At 39.6% G+C, this 21,294-nt stretch overlaps 2 protein-coding genes across 3 annotated transcripts in view; one reads left to right on the top strand and one right to left on the bottom strand.

The window, feature by feature from the left end:
- The first annotated feature begins 2 nt into the window (after positions 1 to 2).
- LOC124286095 lies at positions 3 to 7,529 on the top strand. Of its 2 annotated transcripts, none has more exons than XM_046722433.1 (5): positions 3 to 210; positions 508 to 542; positions 3,271 to 3,345; positions 3,915 to 4,101; positions 4,565 to 7,529. In XM_046722433.1, the coding sequence occupies exons 1-5, from the start codon at positions 144 to 146 to the stop codon at positions 4,654 to 4,656; spliced, it is 456 nt and encodes a 151-aa protein (XP_046578389.1). In that variant the 5' UTR covers positions 3 to 143; the 3' UTR covers positions 4,657 to 7,529. The 2 variants fall into 2 exon arrangements, with proteins under 2 accessions (XP_046578389.1, XP_046578382.1); XM_046722426.1 differs by having other exon boundaries at positions 27 to 210; positions 4,562 to 7,529.
- Positions 7,530 to 8,585: 1,056 nt separating this feature from the next.
- LOC124286075 (peroxidasin-like) overlaps positions 8,586 to 21,294 on the bottom strand; it is a 47,570-nt gene continuing 34,861 nt past the window's right edge. Inside the window, exons 7-21 of the mRNA XM_046722402.1 lie at positions 21,234 to 21,269; positions 19,981 to 20,098; positions 19,363 to 19,526; positions 18,288 to 18,557; positions 17,934 to 18,050; positions 16,694 to 16,855; positions 16,136 to 16,402; positions 15,745 to 16,014; positions 15,269 to 15,502; positions 13,818 to 15,104; positions 13,392 to 13,509; positions 13,080 to 13,282; positions 12,038 to 12,322; positions 11,236 to 11,355; positions 8,586 to 10,397 (exon numbers count right to left, since the gene is read on the bottom strand). Of these exons, the coding sequence (XP_046578358.1) occupies positions 11,348 to 11,355; positions 12,038 to 12,322; positions 13,080 to 13,282; positions 13,392 to 13,509; positions 13,818 to 15,104; positions 15,269 to 15,502; positions 15,745 to 16,014; positions 16,136 to 16,402; positions 16,694 to 16,855; positions 17,934 to 18,050; positions 18,288 to 18,557; positions 19,363 to 19,526; positions 19,981 to 20,098; positions 21,234 to 21,269 (3,539 nt within the window). The 3' untranslated portion in view covers positions 8,586 to 10,397; positions 11,236 to 11,347. The remainder of the gene's footprint in view (positions 10,398 to 11,235; positions 11,356 to 12,037; positions 12,323 to 13,079; positions 13,283 to 13,391; positions 13,510 to 13,817; positions 15,105 to 15,268; positions 15,503 to 15,744; positions 16,015 to 16,135; positions 16,403 to 16,693; positions 16,856 to 17,933; positions 18,051 to 18,287; positions 18,558 to 19,362; positions 19,527 to 19,980; positions 20,099 to 21,233; positions 21,270 to 21,294) is intronic.

Below are 21,294 nucleotides of genomic sequence, written 5' to 3'. Positions count from 1 at the left end.
AGGTCAGATCCATTTATAAATTATAGAAGTATTATTGCTGGGTTGGAATGTTCTGTTTGAAGGTGACGAGCACACAATTGAATGAGTAAAACATATAATACGAAACTACACATGTCTAATAGTAAAGGGGGATAACTGTAGCTATGGCAAGGAACGAAGAAAAGCAACTTGCCCGATTAAACAGGTTTTACTTACAAAAAGACAAGGAAGGTGAGTACACAATAACTGAAGACCTAGTTGTGATAAAATTTGATTATTTCTTTGTTTGTGTAAAGAGACCAATCAAAAGGAATTGTGAAGTTTGATTAACTGAAAATAATGGTGTAAAGTTGGTTAAAAAGCCTGTAAAGTGTAATTGTAAACCCCTCACATGGGGCACAATATGACACTTAGTGCTGAATTTTTTCTACCTCAATCGACTTTTATTAGTAACTAATTATGTGAACCACGGTGTCAAGGTACGAATTTTAAACAAACAAAAATAAAATCGTTTTATTTTACTTGCAGAGTATTTGAAGAAGAATCCACCAAGACCCAAGTTAGTAAGCACAGCTTGAAATTATCTACAGCTTTTTTGCATTCACTTGCTAAAACAGCAGTAGCCACATCACAGACATTTTCTTAAAGCTGAAGGGGCGGTGGGGTAGCCTAATGGATAAAGCGTTGGCTCGTCACGCCGAAGACCCGGGTTCGAATCCCCACATGGGCACAATGTGTGAAGCCCATTTCTGGTGTCCCCCGCCGTGATGTTGCTGGAATATTGCTAAAAGCGGCGTAAAACCAAACTCAGTCAGTCAGTCTTAAAGCTGAAAAATTTCATGTATTGCCATGTACACCCGGTGCAAAAATGTGACTTAAAGACCACACTGTTAGTTCAGCTGAAGGGGTCCTACAGATGCGTACCCTACCCAAAATCACAATACAGAAACATACCCTACGGCAAGTCCATTCCACATTGTGTCGTTTTCTAGATCGTACTTGTCATACCGTGGTATTTAATGCATTTGATTGTGTCATAAACGAGCACACATAATAATGAATATTTCACAATGCACAATGTCACTCGCAATTAGTTGAACTACATACAGTTTCGGTTTTGGGTTGCAGAATATAGGCTTGTCCCCCCTTTTAGGGTACCAGAAACATTTCTGTATTTTGACTTTGTTTAGGGTATATTTATGTATACAGAAACATACCTGGGGTACATATCTGTAGTACCCATGCCGACAACGACCCCCTCAGCATTAGTTCATGCACATTTCAATTCTAAAATTAACATAAGTGACCTCTTCGCAGCACAACCAACAACTGTGTTTGCTGAGTATCACTAGTTTTGGTCTTGATTCTGTCTGGCATATTACAGGTAAAACCTTGGTGTTTTTCTTATGTATGAGTTAACGCAATACTGATTGCAGATTGATTAAATCTAAAGCCAGTGAGATTACAGTATAAATGCCTATGTTGTGTGATACAATGATGTTCACCGCCTTTTCAAAATTTCATTCAGGGAGTCCAATACCTCTGGCACACACTCATCTCTTCCACAGTCATTTCAGGATATTGCACATTTTTCATCTGAAATGTGAAACGTCTATCTATTTGTAAATTTATGATTTGTTTTCATAGGTTGTGTCTTCACATGCTGTCCTCAAAGCCCTTCAGAAATCTATATTGTCATGCACCTCACTCTTGAAATTGTGGTAGCATATCAATGTCGTTTGACAAAACAAAATGTAAAGTGCATTGTAAGGCTTGCATTGCATCTGTCAATATATCAGAATATGTTTGTTTACAAACAAGAAAATCTCGTAAGATGATAAGCCAATACCCACAGTGTGCACACTGGAGAAAAATATTCTCTTCTTTTCTTCCAATTGAGACAACACCTTAAGATCCAACAATTACCCATCTCTCAGGATTGTATAAGTGAAAGTATAACAGCGACTGGAATTAAGTTATACATCCATCTTTCGCATTAATGCCAAAGATGATCTTGATCTTTGATAGACGTAGCACCAACATTAAATGTGACTAATATTATGTTTCATGCCTGTAAAAAGGAAACCATGCCTCAGACACGGATAATATCACCATGTTTAACAATGCTGACCTTGACCTGTGAAATTTTGACCTGAACCGTTAGGCATTTCAAAGCATTTCACACATCCCATGTATGTAGCAGTACATGCAATAAATGCATTAATATGTGTTTGGAAGATAATAGTTGTAAATTAATGAGATTTTTCTGTTTCATTACTTTGACATACGCACTGTATGTGCAAGAAGAATTCCACAAGTTTATGTGGGATAATGGTCATTGTAGGAAACCAACAATGATATGACCCTGAAAGCTGACCATGAACTTTGACTACCTTTGACCAAAGATTTTTCCAAGTTTACTGTCGACTGCAAGAATACTTTTTGAAAGAATGAAAGGAGAATCATTTGTCTGAGTTTTTCTTGAGACCATAGCATTTTACCCTTTCAGGATATGCCAAAATGACCCCCTAGGGCCATTTGGATTAACCCCTTGGAAGAGTATCATATGTCAGTGTGATAAAACTCCTTTGTGTATTTGTCATGTGAAACATTACTGGCAGTGACGAGACCAATTATTTCTGCAAACTATCATTGCAACTGACATCAACTGAAAACAAGCAATATATGTTAAATGTTATGTTTTTACAATGTGTCTCTGTTACAATGTACCTGCAATGCAGATATTTTAAGTTCAGGCCATATGCCGTTGATTTTTATTAGCTCACTAGACTGAAAGTCAGAAGAGCTTATGTCTTGATCTGTTAGTCTGGAACCGGTCATGCATCAGAAGCATCTTTTTGATGGAAACCTCACAATCAATGAAACCAAAAAGAATAATGTTTGAAAGAGCAGCTATTATGGATAATTGATTGCTGGAAATACTGTAAAAATGCTTTATTGAATTTGTCAATGATCAATGAAAACATGCTATTTGGTATGTCAATGATCACTCAGAAAATATCTTTTGTCAGTATGTAACTAACTATAGTTTTCATTATTAAATAAGAATCCCAAAGTATAAATTATGGTGAAAACAGGTTCTTTGACATAAACTTTCTTGTTAAAGAAACGATGAATGCTAACAAACAAAGCAATTCCCAACAGTTTCAGTCCTACTTTAGGTGAGCTACAGATTCTAATTGCTCCTTGTTCTACAAACAGGTATTGTCCTGACTAGCTCTACGAGATCATTGTGACTGCTTGTATAATTATTATGTTTGCTTTATATAGGACACACTCAATACAGCTGCAGATATCCAGAAATGGCTGCCATCTATCAAGAAAGAAATAGAATTTTGTGTAAAGGTAAGAAGTAGTGTGCATTACATTTGTATAGAAAACAGTATATTCTGCTTAAATATTGTGAGCTTATATTCATGAAAGGTTATAAGGAACCTAATGATGGGGCAAAGAAATCCAATACACATCTATTCAATTGAAAAGTAATCTAGCAAATTGATTTTTCTGAAATTCCTTGATGATTCACAAGTTTGATCAAATATGCCTTTCATTTACGTCTATAATAACAGTTTGTATGTGAATATGTGTTTCCTTTACCAAACAACCCGATTACTTCTTATGGTTTTTCTATTATGCCTCTCTGAGTTGATATAAGAAAATGTCTCAAAGTTATAAGACCCAGGTTAGAACAGATCACAAGCTACCTTTGTTTCTCGTAATAGACATCTATATGGATAAGGTCTTCAGGAAGGATAGCGTGGTTGATCGTGTATCATCATTGTACCTCGATGTGAAAGACACAACTCATACGTTCAATCTGTTTTTAATGATGTGATTACTTAATAGGCTGCTGTCAAATTACTGGAATACTGGTTTTGTATGTTGGCAGATACTGAAGAATGGTTTCATTTCAGCAAAGCATGGTAACATGCTACCCAGAGGGCACTGTAAAGGAGTTTTTGAGTCGTGTGGATAAACTTAAAGGAGAATATAGAGCTTTCATCCGGCGTCTTCGTGAGGTAAACCCAAATCTACAAGCCACTCCTTGGACTGACCGCCCATATGCTGGCCAGAAGAGAGGTGCAGGCCAACAGTCTGATGGTAGGTCATAACAATCAGAGGGACGCAGCAGCATGCTGGAAAGTCTTCACAATCAGGGGGAGGTAATCAGGGAACATATCAGAATCCTTTGGGCGATGAAATTACCTATGATTGTTTATTAAATCAAGTCAGTGTGTTGGGCGCAAATAGGCCTCTTATTGGCCCATGTCGCCCTAAAACTATAAAACCAACCAACCAAGAATACTGGCGTGTCATCAGTCAGGGGAGGTAATCAATGAACAACAGTATGTTGTTGGGTAAGATAATCAGCGAACACATCAGTATACTGGCTAGGTGTCTGAATCAGGGAGCACATCAGTAGACTGACAGATCATCAGATTTGATAGATTTGATAAAGCTGGCGGACCAATCATAATATATAATCTTGAGATTTAATGGCAGATACTGTAACTTGTTTGTGCACTATGTCTTGTCTGCTTCATTGTTTTAATGTCTGTAGCAGAATCATCTGATGCTGGAGTGGATGCTGATCCTGGTACTGCCAGTAAAAAAGTCTGCCTTCCAGCCACTTACAACCCCCATCTTAGACGGTGATCACAACTTCAGACATGAATATGGCCATGTGGAATGTCCACTGATTGTCTATAGTGTGAATACAGACCTGCATGACTTGCCTCTTGATTTCTGCAAAGCAGGTCAGACATATGGAGAATGTAAACGGCTTGGTAAAGAGTCACCATAAAGGGGAAGGTGATGTGGAAGCACCTGAAGCCACTCCCCTGGGCCAGCAGTGTAGCCAGTCAACACATGATGGTGCAGTGACCACATGCAGTGTCCAGAGTACAGTGGTTGCTTCATGTCTGGACAATGTCCAGGCAGGTAATGTTACATCAGGCAGTGTTCCATCACTCAATTTGCCCTATTCAGACAGTGAGGACAGCAGTGACTAGGCTGAAAACACAAAATGCACAGAGTTTACTCTGTTCATAGGACAGAAAGTGAAATCCTTTGTATGAAACACATCCAGGGCTCCCTTATAGTTATGTGAATGTGAGAGATGGAGATTGTGGCATCACTTCCTCAATGAAAAGATTTGGATTTGTATGGGTCCAGGCTGTATATGTCACAACAGAATGGATATATTTACGAATTATATATACCCTTGATGATTGAGTTTTAGTGTACCATGTACAATCATGTTCAACCACTTGACCTTGGTCATGACAACAAACATGTACATTCTGTATATTTGCTGGGGAATTGGTCTGGCAATGGGTGCAAGAAGAATTGGCAAAGGATAGTCCAGGGGAAGAGTTAGGCTATTTCATCCCAAAAGAAGAACAGGCCAGGGTAGGGTTCAGACAAGAACAAAGGCAATATGTTGTATGCAGTCTACATTCACTTCAAAGGAGGACTCACGCCGAAGACCTGGGTTCGAATCCCCACATGGGCACAATGTGTGAAGCCCATTTCTGGTGTCCCCCGCCGTGATGTTGCTGGAATATTGCTAAAAGCGGCGTAAAACCAAACTCAGTCAGTCAAAGGAGGACACATGTGATATATCATTATTAAATCCGTCAATCAGGAGTCACTTTGTACCTCTGTCATATTGTGTTTGACACTGACTACAGACTGTGTCCCCATGTGTCATTGTTCTGCACTTGAATGCTGTATCGTTGCTGCCAGGGCTTTCTTTGCCTGTATCATTGCTGTCTATTTCTTCATGATTACAAACCTAACATTCAGAATATCAGTTTGTCTATGTTATCGGGCCTTATACATAGTTTGGAATAGGTTCTTTTTATTGCAACTCTCTCTTTCTGCTGAGGATGTATTCTCATTCTTCATCTTTTGTCTGTAGCCGTTGCTGTTGAACTAGGTCCGTAGTCAAAAGTACCAACAATACAAACATAATTTAAGTTGATTTTGTTTGCTACCCACAAATAGCTGCAAAATTGCTGATGCGGCATTAAGCAACACTTACTCACACTGGTCTCGTTTGAGAGATGGATTTTCTGTGTCTAAGCTTATCTTAGTTGGGAGCACCATTATTTGCATCCTAAAACTAAACTGCAACAAAATAAAAAGTTATTTTAATCCTACTTAAGAGTAAAAAATCAGTAGTAGATTGCTTTTATTCTGATGGCCTGTGTACCACAACTGGTGTATCACTAATGCCACACACATTACACTTGATCTGAAAACATAAAAACAGCTATGTGGGTTTGTGAACATTATTTTATTTCCTGAAATGCATTGGAATAAACTGTTTTCTCTATTTGCCTTCAAAAGGAACAGCACAGAGGATTGATATTAGAATGATCAATTGTACAAGAATATCACTGACAAACACTGAACTAACATTCTCAAACATAAGTGTTGTCAACATATTGCTGTAGTTGTATTTGTGAAATACATATGATTTCAAAGTCATGCTAAAGAGTTAGATGGGCACAAGTAATTACCACAAACACGTCAAATAGCTGATATGTATTACCATGAGTAAAAGCAGGTAAGTAGCACCAAGATATACAAGCTTGTATCATGAGATTACATCCAGGATGACGACATACAGATGTACACAGGGAGGTCACCTTCACAGGAGAGGCTGCCATTGGTGTCTATGTTTGCCTCACAACAAATATGTCTATTATTCATCTGACAAAGAATGTCTTAAATCTCATTTAAAGAAACAGATCAAGATGACAACTTTTAAATGTGTACAAATAATGTACACCTTTAGTCACAACTGTTTTGGACCAACCTGCAGCCTCCCCTGTGCTGACCTTCATGAGTACATATCGTGATCGCTGTCCATCTGTGCAATCATTTACTATTCTTGACAGTCTTTTGCGTTACAGTGATATGCATTTTGAAAGAATTTCAGGTTTTGACAAACTATGAGGAATGTTGATGGTCCTATATCACAAATATTGCTACCGATATTTGTACAGGAAAACAATGTTTCACAACACAGTCGAGTGAGAGCTTTAATGACCATGCTATTCTACTATCAGCTGATATATATATGCTGTTTTAAATTGCTATGCCAAGGCATTAGTGTAAGTTTATCTTAATTAATTTCTAACAGAAAGTATTTTCAGTGTTGTTTGGAAACTGCAGTTTAAAATGGGTTACAGTATGAAAAACACATACCTGAAAGCAGTAAGTAATGCCAGTGCAACACATACTGTGTAGGCAACTTTAATGAGATCAGCAGACCTGAAGTGAAGGGTGTTGCACGAGTTAGGTATTAGATTTTAGGTATGTTTAGAACTTAATAATGTGACACAGCTCCACAGATCATCTACTGTTGGTGCTCACGCAAAGTGTGTGTATGTCAAATCAACCTGTAAGTGTTCAATGTCTGTCCAAGTATGCTCAACTACTCATAAATTTAGTTCAGCATATCACATCAAAATAAATGAAACTTAAGTTGATATTAAAATTGACGTCTTTCAAATTTTTATACAGTTTGGTTGTTATATGTTCCAAAATAATAAACTACTTCCTTGTTACTATCTATGCTTGTATCTGAGAGTTGTCTCTCTTTGTTTATGGATCTGGTGTGGTTGCACATCAGCCACATGTTCGCTGAGTCAGCATCAGTGATGGCACTGAACATCCATGTCCCACAGCGTGATGATAGACAGATACTTGATATTACTGATGACTTGATGAGGAAGTAATGAACTAGCACTCCCCGGTGCCATCAACACATCTAATTAGTTGATCAGTCACTATGATAATAGCTGGACCAAGCAATGTCCATTGTTAAGATCAGCCATGGTGCCAGATTACACTGCCTCCCTTAACATGCTACCCAAGTCTCCTTGTAGTAGGGAGGAGGGAACTCATTGTGCATTACTGAGGTAATAACTTTCTAAACCCTATCATGCAACAATACTGTCAACATGACCCAAAGCATAATTAGTTGGTAAAAAACACAATATACAACTCAAAATAGAAAAAAGTAAACAACTAAAAAAGTACAAATGAGTTAATTATGCATAAGTTTAAATGATCGAAAATAATTGGCATATTCAGATCCTGAATAAAATCGGAGCACATTTAAAGAAAGACAGGTCTCATTCTTCTCTGTTGGACATCCTGACCATATACCACCTTTGGCATTATACATTGCAGCTGTACACTTCTGTACACAACAGGCTAGGGGGGAGACCATCCGACCAAGGCAAGAGCGTTGACCAGCCTGTATCAAGAACCAGCTATCCAGTGAAAATGGGTTGACTAATATTAGCACTGATCTGTAACTGCACTAAATACTCAGTCGTTTTGAGATAAAGACAATGCAGTCCATGTGATGTACATGTTTTTCATGACCTTGAAATGCAAAAGAACTTTCTAATTTTTTTCCTAAAATGTTCTCTTTCACTGCCCTCCTCAAATATCTGTAATATTTTTCATGACTAAAGACTGTCATATAGTTTGGTAACCCTCCCCTAATTCCCTCTGACCCACACACTTTCAAAATTAATTCAACAAATGACTGGTTTTTTTAATACTGGCCAGTGGACACTCTTGGCCTGGGAAGATGGGGAAAGACTACAGGCACTACACTACTAAACAGAGCTAGGGGGAGATTACTCCAAGCTACTTTTTTTACAACCTCTCAGATGGAAAACAAGATACAGTCACCAAACTAGCACTGATACAGGAGCAATTCACATCTCCATATATGTACCGTCAGTAGAATTCAGTCAAAACCAACTCAAGAAGATAAATGTCATACAGTACATACTACAGAATACTTTCATCCCACCCAATTTCAAAATTTTACATAACAAATATTTATTTTCCAAATTACTGGTTTGACTGCAACACACTTCATAAACAAAGCTTGCTATGCACCTATATTTTACCAAATAACTGTCTTCTTGCTTAATGCCAAACAAACTACTAAAATGACAAGAAATGATCTAGCCCCTTATTTCATACTCTTACTGTTAACATGCCTTACTTGCATGATTAATTTTGAAGATCATTAGATGCAAAAAATTAGACTTCACTAGAGATGACAGATGTAACAAAGAGACAATTATTTTTAGATTGTTTGTGTCAGCTATGTGAAAACACAATGTAAGTATATGCTGCAATCTGATTGGTTCAAATCAATATTGAATAGGATTTCTTTCAATATTCATATTTCTTCAGTCACATGATGGGATTTGCGTATCTCTGGTTTCATGTGTGATTCAAAAGCACAATGCAGTGCATGGTAACAAAGAACCACTCAAAATCATTTTATCTATTTGAAAATTTGGCAAATAACTGAAATTAGCACAGATTCCCACTCCAAAAACTGAAGCTGAAAGTTTTCACACTGATATTTTCAACAATCAAGCCAAGAATCGGTCCCTACAACCACAGATGTACAATACAACAACTTTGACACAGCACTTTCTGTGATATAAGAAACAGTGATTATAAAATATATAGCCATTATCATTTATCAAAATTTGTACCTCTCTGTTACATGCGGTGACCTTTGAAAACAGGGAACTCATTATGTCTCAGATACTTGTTCTTGGATTCTTCATTAATTTTCACAGAAGTTGATTCAAGCAATAGAAAATCTGTCCAAGCAAGTGGAGGTGAGCTACAAGTGATCAGTGGAAGCTAGGCTGGCAGTAGGATGAAGGAGACTTACAGAGAAGCACCAGTACATTAGTAATTCCATGGGAGCAGGGTGACTACCTGAGTTGGGTGGGGTAATGCCACATGTGGGGACATCATGGGGGTGTGGCTCGCACAATACTAACCTATCACATGGTGATTTCACATTGCCAGTTATTCTGAATGTGTACACAACTCTCCAGGTAACACCTGGTAGAACATCCTCAGGTTCTTTCAGCTACCTGGTAAGTGAGTCCTGCCCTGACGATCACTCCGTTCAGCATGAAATGGAGGAAAACAGCTGCTTGTGGGCACCTTAGTCTGAGAATGACTACCTAGGGCAACATCACATTACAATTGTCACTGTGTATACACACTCTTGGCTGGTGTGTGGTGAAGTATATCTCGAGCTGGTATGTCCTCGAGCAAATATGTGTGGGAATGATAACTAGGTGACTTGATCAATGCTGCTGGCATTGCAGAGCCCACTCAGTGAGTAAATAATGTTTGTCACTTGGGAGCACAAATGGCGTGGCCAGCGTCTGAAGAGTTCATCATCACAGTATGTACATTCACACAGAGGCCCTGCTCTGCTGGCTTCAGTCACAGGTGGCACAGCACTTGCCCACCTCCTTCCGGGGGTTTCTGCACGTGGTTACTGATGGGCACACCTGCCTGTCACACTCCACTTGACCCTTCTGTAACACAACAGCATCAAACATCATTTGTATATTTATACTAAAATCTGGCTACACATTCGACTTGAGCATTCACCACAGCAGCTATCTTAATATTGGAAACGTCACATAGGACATTGCAACTGATCTGGGGGTAGAAGAATTCCATCCAAAACGTTTGTCCTCTCCCTGAATTCATATGTGTTTATGACCTGCAGAAATAGTGTCTGATATTTCACATCCTGTTACAACACAGTTCTTTACCTCTGCCTGGGGCTGGCAGCTTATGCTCTGGGAGCAACATAACATGCTACATTAATCCAGTAAAGGAAATCTCAAACAGAAAGAAAATGTCAAAGTACCTAGACACAAAAGGCAACAGTTTGATACTTATAGTAACCATGAAGAGAATTTATACTAAATGGGTTTGAAACATTTGTGCCATTTGTGCATTAGCACAAATCCAGGCTGACATGTACACATTGAAGACGTTATGAATCATGTGTCCTGTGTTTAGACCAGACAGAGCTTGTTACAAGAAGAAGTGGACATTCTCATACACAACACAAGTAATGAACTTTTTTTAAGTAACACATGTACAATTGATACAACTTTCTACTTGAAAACATTTTGTGTTATCCTGATGATCTACTATACTCTAATTTGAATAACGCTGCATTCCTATGAAATGTTTTACCTTGTGAGAAGTTACCTATGGACTTCTCTTTGTCATGTGATAAACATAGTTGATGCTTACAGGCACCCTCACTGGAATATTTTGAACATTTGACAAATTAATCTTATGTTTGTAAACATATTCATTTAAATGCAGTTGTAATACAGAACATGATGAACAGACCTTGCACTGACATATTTTACAAGTGTCTATTTTCCACTTCTCCCCATGCACTCTCTTCTTCCTCTTGTGGTCCTTGCAGTGGTAATTCCTGCCTTGCAGCACCCTTTGCATGTTACGCATCTGAAACAATTGTGATCCTGCACTGAACATGGTTATATACAGCCTGAAATATCTTCAAAGTCTCTAAGTAAGAGGCATGCACCCCCACCAAACGGTACTCCCAAGATATTCTGTTGTGCACATGCACTGTTTCTGTGGCCCAAACCACTAACTTTTTTGGCAATCATTTATGGACCCTTTCCCATGACCTCAAATTCCAGTGACATCGAGTGTGACACCATGCCAGCTGTGCTGCTTTGTGCTCCGGAGATAGCCCCAAGCCGGCTCTATAACCAGCTGATTTTAGGCACTTTCACACCATTCTTTTGGATAAACAATGATGTGGAATCGATCCTGCTTTTCATACACAACTTGACATGTACAGATGAAGTGTATTTGACATGTACAGATCAAGCCGTAAGAATAGTTTGATGAAAAACTTGATATTTGCTTGATGGCGGGTACATGTATTGTATGTGATGCTCCCCTCCGATTGTAGCACAGGACAGGTGAGATCAATGTAACGTGCACCCAAAGAGTCAAAGTAATCATACAAACAAGTATATCATATGTTATAAATTGTAGGTGTTGTGATGTGTTTAATGTTTTTCCATGTATATATGTCCTGCCGGTTTGATACAGAACAACCTAACAGAGAAGCACACTAAATTAATCATAAACATACTAATCTGTGTGTTTGTACCTTTCTTTTTTAATTTGCTATAATTTTTGACCATTTCGGCCATGGTCGCTTCCATCCACTCCAGCCGGGAGTCCAACAGCATGACGTCATCCTGTATGACAGACCCCCGTGTGTCTGTGGAGTTACATCCTGGCTCTTCCTCAGCAGCCACCACTGGGTCCGTCACATTTGCTGGCTGTTCCACCTCCTCCTCCACCTCCTGGTGATCTGGGTAGCTGTACTCGACGGAACGACGGCCACGGAAATGACGGGCAAATGACTGGAAGTTATTGGTCCTTCTGCAGTCTGAAAACCAAAATGATCCTTCCTTCAATTCACCATGTCAAGTAATAACACTGATAATTTGATCAAATTAAGACTGAAAATGTGTTACTTAAATAACTTGAAGAAATTGAGAAAGTTGGACCAAACGATTAATATATAATACTGCAGAAAACACAACACACATCTTGAACCCTACTATAAACTATATATACACTAAATTGCAATACATTTTCAATGAACATCACTGAATAATAGAATTTTCAACTTCCAGTATTGTTGATGTGCAAAGGTCTATCAATGTATAAATCTAAAAAATCACCCAATACATAACATTGTCCCCCATACAAACTACACCTGTACATTCTTTGAGTGGCGTTGAGAAGCTGGTATGATGAACAGAAACGATTCTTTATGGACAGACAACTTCTTTATTGCAGTGGGTGCACTTCAGTGTAGATGATAAAGCGTTGTGTATCACTTGCTTGATAACAGTGTTAGCATCTACACCGAAACGTTGCACCCATTGCAATAAAGAAGTTGTCTACCCATAAAAAATCGTTCCTGTACACCTGTAACTGTATTTTACCTGTAACTGTATTTCATTTTGACGAAGTAACTTCCATAAATAGTTATGGCTCCTGGTTTTTTTCGGAAACAAATAGTCATGAAACTGACATGCTACCTCAATGAAATTTACATTCTAAATTTGTTCTAATAAATCTTGGGGCTTATAAAGCAGCCGAGGCATGATGATGGTGTGCAGTATGGCTAGTATCACCTTCACAGCAGTCAGTCCACATGCGGAGATCCAGGCGGGGTATATCATCACAGGACTTGTAATCTCCAATATTCCGTTTAAAGACATCCAGTTGGACTTTGTCAATGCTGTCTGTGTTGTCACAGATTACCCTTGCAAGCGACATCTGTCTGATTTGAACAATCTGCTCAGTGTTGAACACTCCGGGTTGCTCATACCAGAACCTAAACACATCAAAGACACAAATCAACACTCAATCAATTTCATTCAAAGTACACCTGTGACGATCTGAATTAATATATTTCAGTACAGAGTGAATGTTACAAAAATTACCTGTCTCCTGCCCGTAGCCTTCTGAACTGATTTGCTAGAATACACAGGAAAGTTGGGCCCACCTTGGCACCTTCTACTGGTGTTTCAGCCATTCCTCCCACAAATACATCAATGTTATCTGTGTTGAACAAAGTATACATGTCAATGTAAAACAGTCCCACTTAAACATTTCTCCCACAAATACATCAACATGATCAATTTCATCTGCGCTGAACAAGTGTAAATGTTAAAACAATACCTATAATCAGTACACATTAGAAAGAAGTTCCTATTGATACAGTAACATACTTGTGTTGTATATCATTCATTCCATACATACATTATTAAGATCATGCCATCTACTGTAGAAATGTTGCTCACTTTGAGAAATTAATATTTCGAAAGGTCTAATAAATTTTGGCCATTGACAAAATGTAAATTGCTCACCAGGATGGCCATACAGATCCTGTAGCTTGGCTCGCGTGTCCCTGTCTCTAATCTCATGACGCAAGTCATTAAATGTCCGAGCTTGGCTCATGTTACAGAAGCTCCTATATGCATTATAAAATGGTAGGCCATGATCTCTTCCTCTCTGGATGTTGAGTGATGCCAGATCTTGACCGATAGTGTTAGCCAGTGAAAAGAGCTTTTCTGTCAGTTCCGAGTTAAGCAGCTCTCCAGGCATCCTCTTCTTGGCTGCTACCCCAAACATGCCTCTCAACAGAGGATCAATGCCACCCTCCTCCATTATCTTGTAGGGAGAGAAAAATGCTTTATGGAGAGGTAGGTTGCCTTCAGGGATGGGTTGAAATGTTTCATTCAGTCTAAATATCACAGGCTGCACTAAAGAATGCCCAAATCGTAATGCTGCTGTAGCAAATACATTTGATATTGTAGGATTTACACTTGGGTCATAGCCTGTATATGGCCCCAGGAGTTCCATTCCTCTCTTGCCTAGAATCTTAGGTAACCAATGTGTGTATGATATATGCTGCATGACACCTCCAATAAGTTTCCTCGTTTCATGATACACCTTGTTGCCATCCCAGTGTGGATTCAGCTGTAACATAATCGTAGCAATACGGTTGTTTTCTCGCAACCACAGTGTATGCATTGCTGTGAGAGCAAGATGTTCATTGGCTCGATGGTCTCCAGCTCTGAAACACGGGACATGTCTTTTACTCGGTTCTATCTGACAGTCAACATGGGAGAGAGAGTCGTCATCAAATGGCAAGTATCTTGACCCCCGCAGCGTCAAGGATCCCACCCGCAAAAGTCCTCTGTTATTTGATAAATCTCTCAAGCTCTCTGCCTCCCTCTGGGTACTACCATACACATTAGATGCATCAATGAATGCGGTGAGGGAGTTGATTTGTTGGCGAGGGGACACAGTGTGGTAGAATATGGAGGTGCTCCCTGTGTTGCATGTTGCACTGCTTCTGGAGAAGCCTAAGCACCGTGTGTGTACACGGTCATCACTGTTTGGAACAGAGATAGGGAAACAAGGACTGATATTTTCACAGCTTTCATTACACCTGCGACCATCACTGAACCTTGCAAAGCTCACTGACTGAGGTGCAAGACTCAGGTCATGGTCCATGAACTGCCCCCACTGCATCAGCATGTGAGTGTAATCTTCATCTTCTGTCACATGACTGGTGGACATCATCAACGAGGATATGAGGCGTGGGCTAGGAAGTTGTTGACCATTGTATCGGCGAGAGCGCACCCAGCCTAAAACAGGTACACTACATATTACATACTGACACACTTTCATAATCACTCAAATGTCACAAATGTCATTCCATGGGGAAGTAACATCATACGTTCTTTCTAACATTAATCACTGACAATCAATTTTCTTTATGCAAAATGACAAGAAAAGTAAATGAGCATACCTACTGGAGTATTAAAACCATTCTCATAGATGGGATCCAGCAGCCTAAGGAAAGCCTTGTTGGATGCCCCCAAGTCAGGCTGGTTGAAGTTGTTACAGGTGCCGTCCAGAGTACGGTACTTGCGATGGAAGCATGTGTTGGAACAGTCAATGTTCTGGTACTGGTTCTTGCAACCAGACATGTTGGCAATTAGTGAGAGGTGACTTGGAGACACCAGCTCACGGTAATTCTCTTCTGTAAAAACAAGAAAATAACACATCATGGCCAATTGCTTCCCCTCATTAAAAATCCCTCATTGTATAATCTGTAATATTTGAGCCCTGTTTCCGCTGTGGCAGTTTCATTTGTCAATGTGCATGTGCTGTCCTTCTTTCATTCTATGTAAACCAACCATTATCCTTTCTCTTTCTATTAGCATCATCTTGGCTATGTGTATATCCTATGATTCACAATTACTGTAGAGTGTGCCAGCTTACCATGGTCGTCCAGATCATAAGTGTTTCCATCACTGACATGCTGGTGGATGATGTTCAGTGTTTGCTCAAAGATTTCTTCTGCTCTTGCCAGTTCAAGTGCCTCTGGTGCAGGGTAACGGAAAATTCTCAGCAAGTCTTCAATTGTATGTGTCTTGTCCTTGTTAAACAGGTCCCGCAAAGTGTCGTTGATGGCATTATTCACTATTGTCCTCGCACGGTTTGAGGCTGCGTGTACAAAGTTGTCTCCCCTCCTAGAAGGTGTTGGAATTCCTGTAAAAAGACAAACAACACACACAGAATTGAAGGTGCTTAGGAAGACATGTATGAGATGAGGCAGCGCTAAATCAGCTGAATATTCTGTTCTCTAACACTACAACACTGTGACACTTACCCTGCACCTGTACATTAACAGACTTGACCGATCTCCCTGCCAGATTCTGAGCAATGCAGTCATATCTGCCAGAGTCGCCATGCTGCACATTCCGTACAGTCAGAGTGTTGCCTTGCAGGTCATACTTTTGACTGTTGCGTATCCGCCGCCCTTCCTTCCGCCACTGGTAGTGAGGGGTAGGGTTTCCCTCTGCCCGACACTCCAGACTGATGTCGCTGCCTGCAGTGGGCACACTGCTCACAGTGCGCTCACTGAACACAGGAGCAGCTGCAAACAAACACAAGGTCTATTTACAAGCAGTTACAGGTTGAAAAGCTAAATCTTACCTGTGAATGAAGTTTCTTTAACACACTAAACTTGAAGTGAAAAACTACAATTGTGTTTACATAACTACAACTGAAGGTCTGATAGGTCCTCAGAAGGCACTTTACTGCTTCATCCCACACCAAGCTGACATGCCATGATATCCCTGTGACACACTGTTTAGAGCAGTGCCAAACAAGTTTGTTCATTCACTTTATGAAGAGCTTATCTCAACTACAAGCTTTTGTGTCGTACTATGAGAGATAATGTGGAGTCTGGCACTGGCTTGCTGTTCCCCTGCTGCATTCTCTGCCCGGCAAGTGTATTGTCCGGTGTCGGAGCTCTCGGTGTTCAGGATGCGGAACAAGCGTCCCCCATTCTGTAGAGTGTACCGTCTGTTGGTGGGTATGGGGCGACCTGCAGTAGCAACAGTAAGATCAGGATACACAGTGTACACCTAACAACATCATCTAGTCCACGTACAAACAAAGCTTATGTTTCACACACAAACAAAATATATATATCGAGCACCAAGTCTCATAGATGTCCCTAGAATTATTTTGGTTGGGATCATTCTCCAGTAAGAAGTTTTCTATGATATTAGAGTTACAATGCACGTAAGATGAATGTATTTGTCATATTAAGGCTGCTGAATCCCCTTAATGCTACTGTGTCCTTTAGATCCTTTACTCATGACATACCTCAACATTCTAGACGACATGCTGTCCCATCACCCACAACATATGGCTATAATGCGTGACCAACTGATATACAGCTACAGTCGAGCACCGTTGTGTCGAACTCTGATAACTCGATATCTCGGTTGTCTCGATATAACATCTCGGTCCCGGCAATATCCTTCATAAAATTATCATTATTCAAGCTCTTTTAACTTGATACGGGTGTCTTGATATTTCGGATATCTCGATATAATTTCATGGTCCCAACAAGCAAAATTACCCTTTTAACTCGATATTTGAAAAAACCCTCGATATTCACCTACTTTTCATGGGCAAGTATCCCTCTGAACTGAGGTTGTTTGCACACGTTTACACACGTAGCAGCATGAATCAAAGAGATGCAATAGTGTAAACTAATTAGGGCTAATTGAGTTGAAGGTGTCACTTGATTGTTATTTAATTAGGATTAATATTTAGGAAGTACTCACTATTACAACTAAACACTACTGATAACGGATTATAGTTTCAAATCAAAACATACTGAGAAGCGTTTTATTTTCTTTCATAGCGATAAATGATGATATGCCCTGGTCGGATGTATCGAAGTTCGGATAACTCGATATTTTTTCTTGGGCCCATGAATATCGAGACAACGGTGCTTGACTGTATAACCTGTGTGACTTACTGTTCTAAACCAATGACAGACAATGATATAGCTTGGTGACATGCTGTAATTCAGATAAGGTACAGCTGTATGGCTAGGTGAAACACGATCTTTGACCTAATAATAACCGTGATACAGCTGGATGACATACCATCTTTGACCCATGACAAGACTGGACTTGGGTCCCCCCTAGCATTACAGCTGAAGTCTGCATTATCACCCTCTGGGACTTCCTTGTCACGAGGAATCACAAAGAATTCAGGGGGAGCTGGAAAAAAACAAGCAATAGATAAGACAATAAATGGCACCATAAAACCTCATATCACTGAAAAGTCTATTCCGGAAAGGAACCACTGTGAACCAACAAGACTCGCCTTACTATCACCTATAACACAAATACATAAATAGAAACTGATATATTGGGAATGTCCTGGGCAACACAAAGGCAGCCTGACCCCAAGGTGATGTGTTAATCAGTGTTCTGCTGTTTACAAGCAGTACCTACACTGGATGGTGACCCTAGCCGAGGCTGTGATGGTCTGAATGCTGTTGGCCGCACTGCACCTGTAGAGGCCCTCGTCCTCCTCCCGCAGATCACGGATCATCAGTGCACCATTGGACAGGAGGCGGAACCGTGGGCTGCTCTGTAGGGGGGACCCATTCTTTGTCCAGGTGATGTCTGGCCGTGGGTTTCCTGATGCCCGACAAAGTAGCTGAATTGTCTCGCCTGCCACATCTGTTATATCAGCTGGTGTCTCCATGAAAGTCGGGATCACTGAAAGCACAAATCAAAATGACTCTCAACATCACAACATTAATATGGCTACAGTTGGAAAAATTACTAACAACACTAAAACAAATAAAATCAATAAAGACTATCAAACATTAAATCACCCGTAAGACATAGCTTGCATACCACAATGGTTCCATAATCACATATGAGTCAATAAGATTTATGTATTTTATATAAAAGTTTATGTGTTTAAGCCTTTGCATCAATCACAGTTAGAGGTGCTGAAAAGGAGTTATGGCACATTTGATGCATTCATGGTTCCAATAATACAATGTTTAGTTCCAGTTGTTTGTGTTGAAGGTTTATTGTATCACATCATAATCTTATTCTCATATTGAAACTTCAAGTGACAAAGATTTGGGCCTGACAACCAACTAGTGGAACTGGTCTATATTGAAACACCAGGAGTTGACAACAATGTAAAAACATGGCAATAACCACATAACAAACTGAAAGAGGAGGAGGAACCAAACCAACACCAAAGAGAAGCCAGTAGGCAGGTTTTTAAGCAAAGACATGTGCATTTGTTTATGTGCTGGAAAAATTTGATGGATATTTACAATCAAAAAGTGTGATATTCCTTTCAACCAGCATCCCAGTCAGATGGCCCACTAATGTGGGTGTTCATCTGTCATGTCGTCACCTTGTTACGTGGTAACCAATAAGATTTGAGTGTATACCCAGATGACACATTGACCTGTGAGTTCACTCATAGTTCCACCCTGTGAGACTGCAACAGTTGCTCCCTCAAATCTATAATACAGCCCTAGATTATTCCATATCTTACCCGGCTCTCCAAAGTACCTCAGCTCCACCTTATTTGTCTTCACCTCTCCCGCAGCATTCCTGGCCACACACTCATAGGCCCCCTGATCTGTGTCCTTCGTCTCTTGAATCATCAACGTACCATCAGAGAGGATAGTCAAGCGATTATCAGGCTCCACCATTTCACTGCAACACCACAGCCAGTCTGTTCAGTTATATAGCCATGCATGTCCTGGTACCACTCAGAGAAGCTGTAATTCTACTTGGATGATCAGAATGACAAATTCAAGTCAGCAAATCAGATCAGCATAGAGATATGCAGTGCTAAACTTGTTTTCATACACATTAAGGACTCATGAGAAGAAACAATTTCATATTTTAAAGTAATGCAAAACCTAAATAATGAGAATCATTAAAATCCCTGTCAAAATAGAGACTTAATGAATAACTACTGCAGACAAATCACAGAGAGGGCGTTGTTTCAGTTTAAAAAAGAAATTTGCCTTCCTAAACTAATAATCAATGTGAAAATGAAGAATCTATAAACTGAAATAATCTCCTGAGGGACCTGAAGTTCACATTACAGAATATATGCCCAATCAAACCATAGGGAATCACTAACGACAAAACCACCACTCACCTGTTGTGGAGCCATATTATTTCTGGATTAGGTGTGCCCTCTGCTCTACAGGTGAAGTATGCTGTGTTGCCAAATGTCACATCAACGTCTCTTGGCTCCATTGTAAATCTTGGCATTTCTAACAGAAAACATGAGATAGGATTAAAATTATGCACATCACAGGTTGGTCGGATGATACTCAGCTCCCATATATGCAAGGCGTCATGTCACACAACAAAGGCATGTTGTTAATAACACTGGTGAAACACAAAGCTTGTAACCAGTGCCTGTACCTTCTTATAAGTAGGAATAATCTACATTCACAAAATGTTTTGTGCTGGTAATAGTGCCCATATTAAACGTACTTGGCATATCATTGTTGCCATTGGTGCAAACAATGCCATATAGATGGGAGTAAACCAGGATTATGTCATATTTGTACTTGCCTCATGAACACTGACCTCACCATTCACCCATATGGCTGCCTAAATTTACCACCTATCTTTAAATAAGAAAACTTGTGAACAAACTCAATATGGCAGTGAAGTACATTACATTTCAAAGCTAATGTACTGAAATCATTCTGGAGTCGGTATCTATCATTATCACCTGATTGATCATTTATGTATGACATACATCAACCATCAATATGGCTCTAGCATCCATAAATATGTATATGTTTATCCAGAAACCACTAACAGCAATTTACCTATTTGTAATCTTTGACCCCCTTAATACTGCAATGTGGATGTGTCTATAAATCCAGTGACATTGGGTAACCTGATATCAATCTCACCCAAATGTCTTACCTTTACCCCTAATATTGACAGATATTGTGAATCAATATTGTCTTCAACCAGTTGTTACAAAGACGCTGACTTGCAAAATAAATAGGACCTACCTCTCACAATCCTTTGATTGCAAAATGAAAAGGAAGACATTCAGTAAAGACAAAAAAACTGCAGCTCCCTTATTACACACCATATCTCATCTAAAGTACATAATAACCCACTACCCGTCACTACAAACAAGGAGTGTTACGTGCATTGACTCCACTTCACTTTATGACACTGGCTTCATCGTATATTGGTAACTTTTTGTGAAGTCATTCCAAACAAGAACAGTCATCTGACAAGGTATCACAGTTTCATAACAAGGATCACATCTCGTACCATAGATAGGTTGCACTGCAGTTGCCCCAAGAAAAGTCGGCTTGTGAAGATGGCATAAAGTAAGTATGATAGAGTGAATTTCAATAAAAGCTCAGTACATACCTGATCTATGGTCAGAATCATTAGCCACTTGATATTCTGCAAAAAAGTGAAAGGGTCATTA

The sequence above is a fragment of the Haliotis rubra genome, unplaced genomic scaffold, assembly GCF_003918875.1.
Source record: "Haliotis rubra isolate DU_JTF1 unplaced genomic scaffold, ASM391887v1 Scf110, whole genome shotgun sequence".
Taxonomy (NCBI): Eukaryota; Metazoa; Mollusca; class Gastropoda; order Lepetellida; family Haliotidae; genus Haliotis; species Haliotis rubra.
The sequence above is the reverse complement of the archived record's forward strand: the minus strand, read 5'-3'. Positions and strand labels throughout refer to the sequence as shown.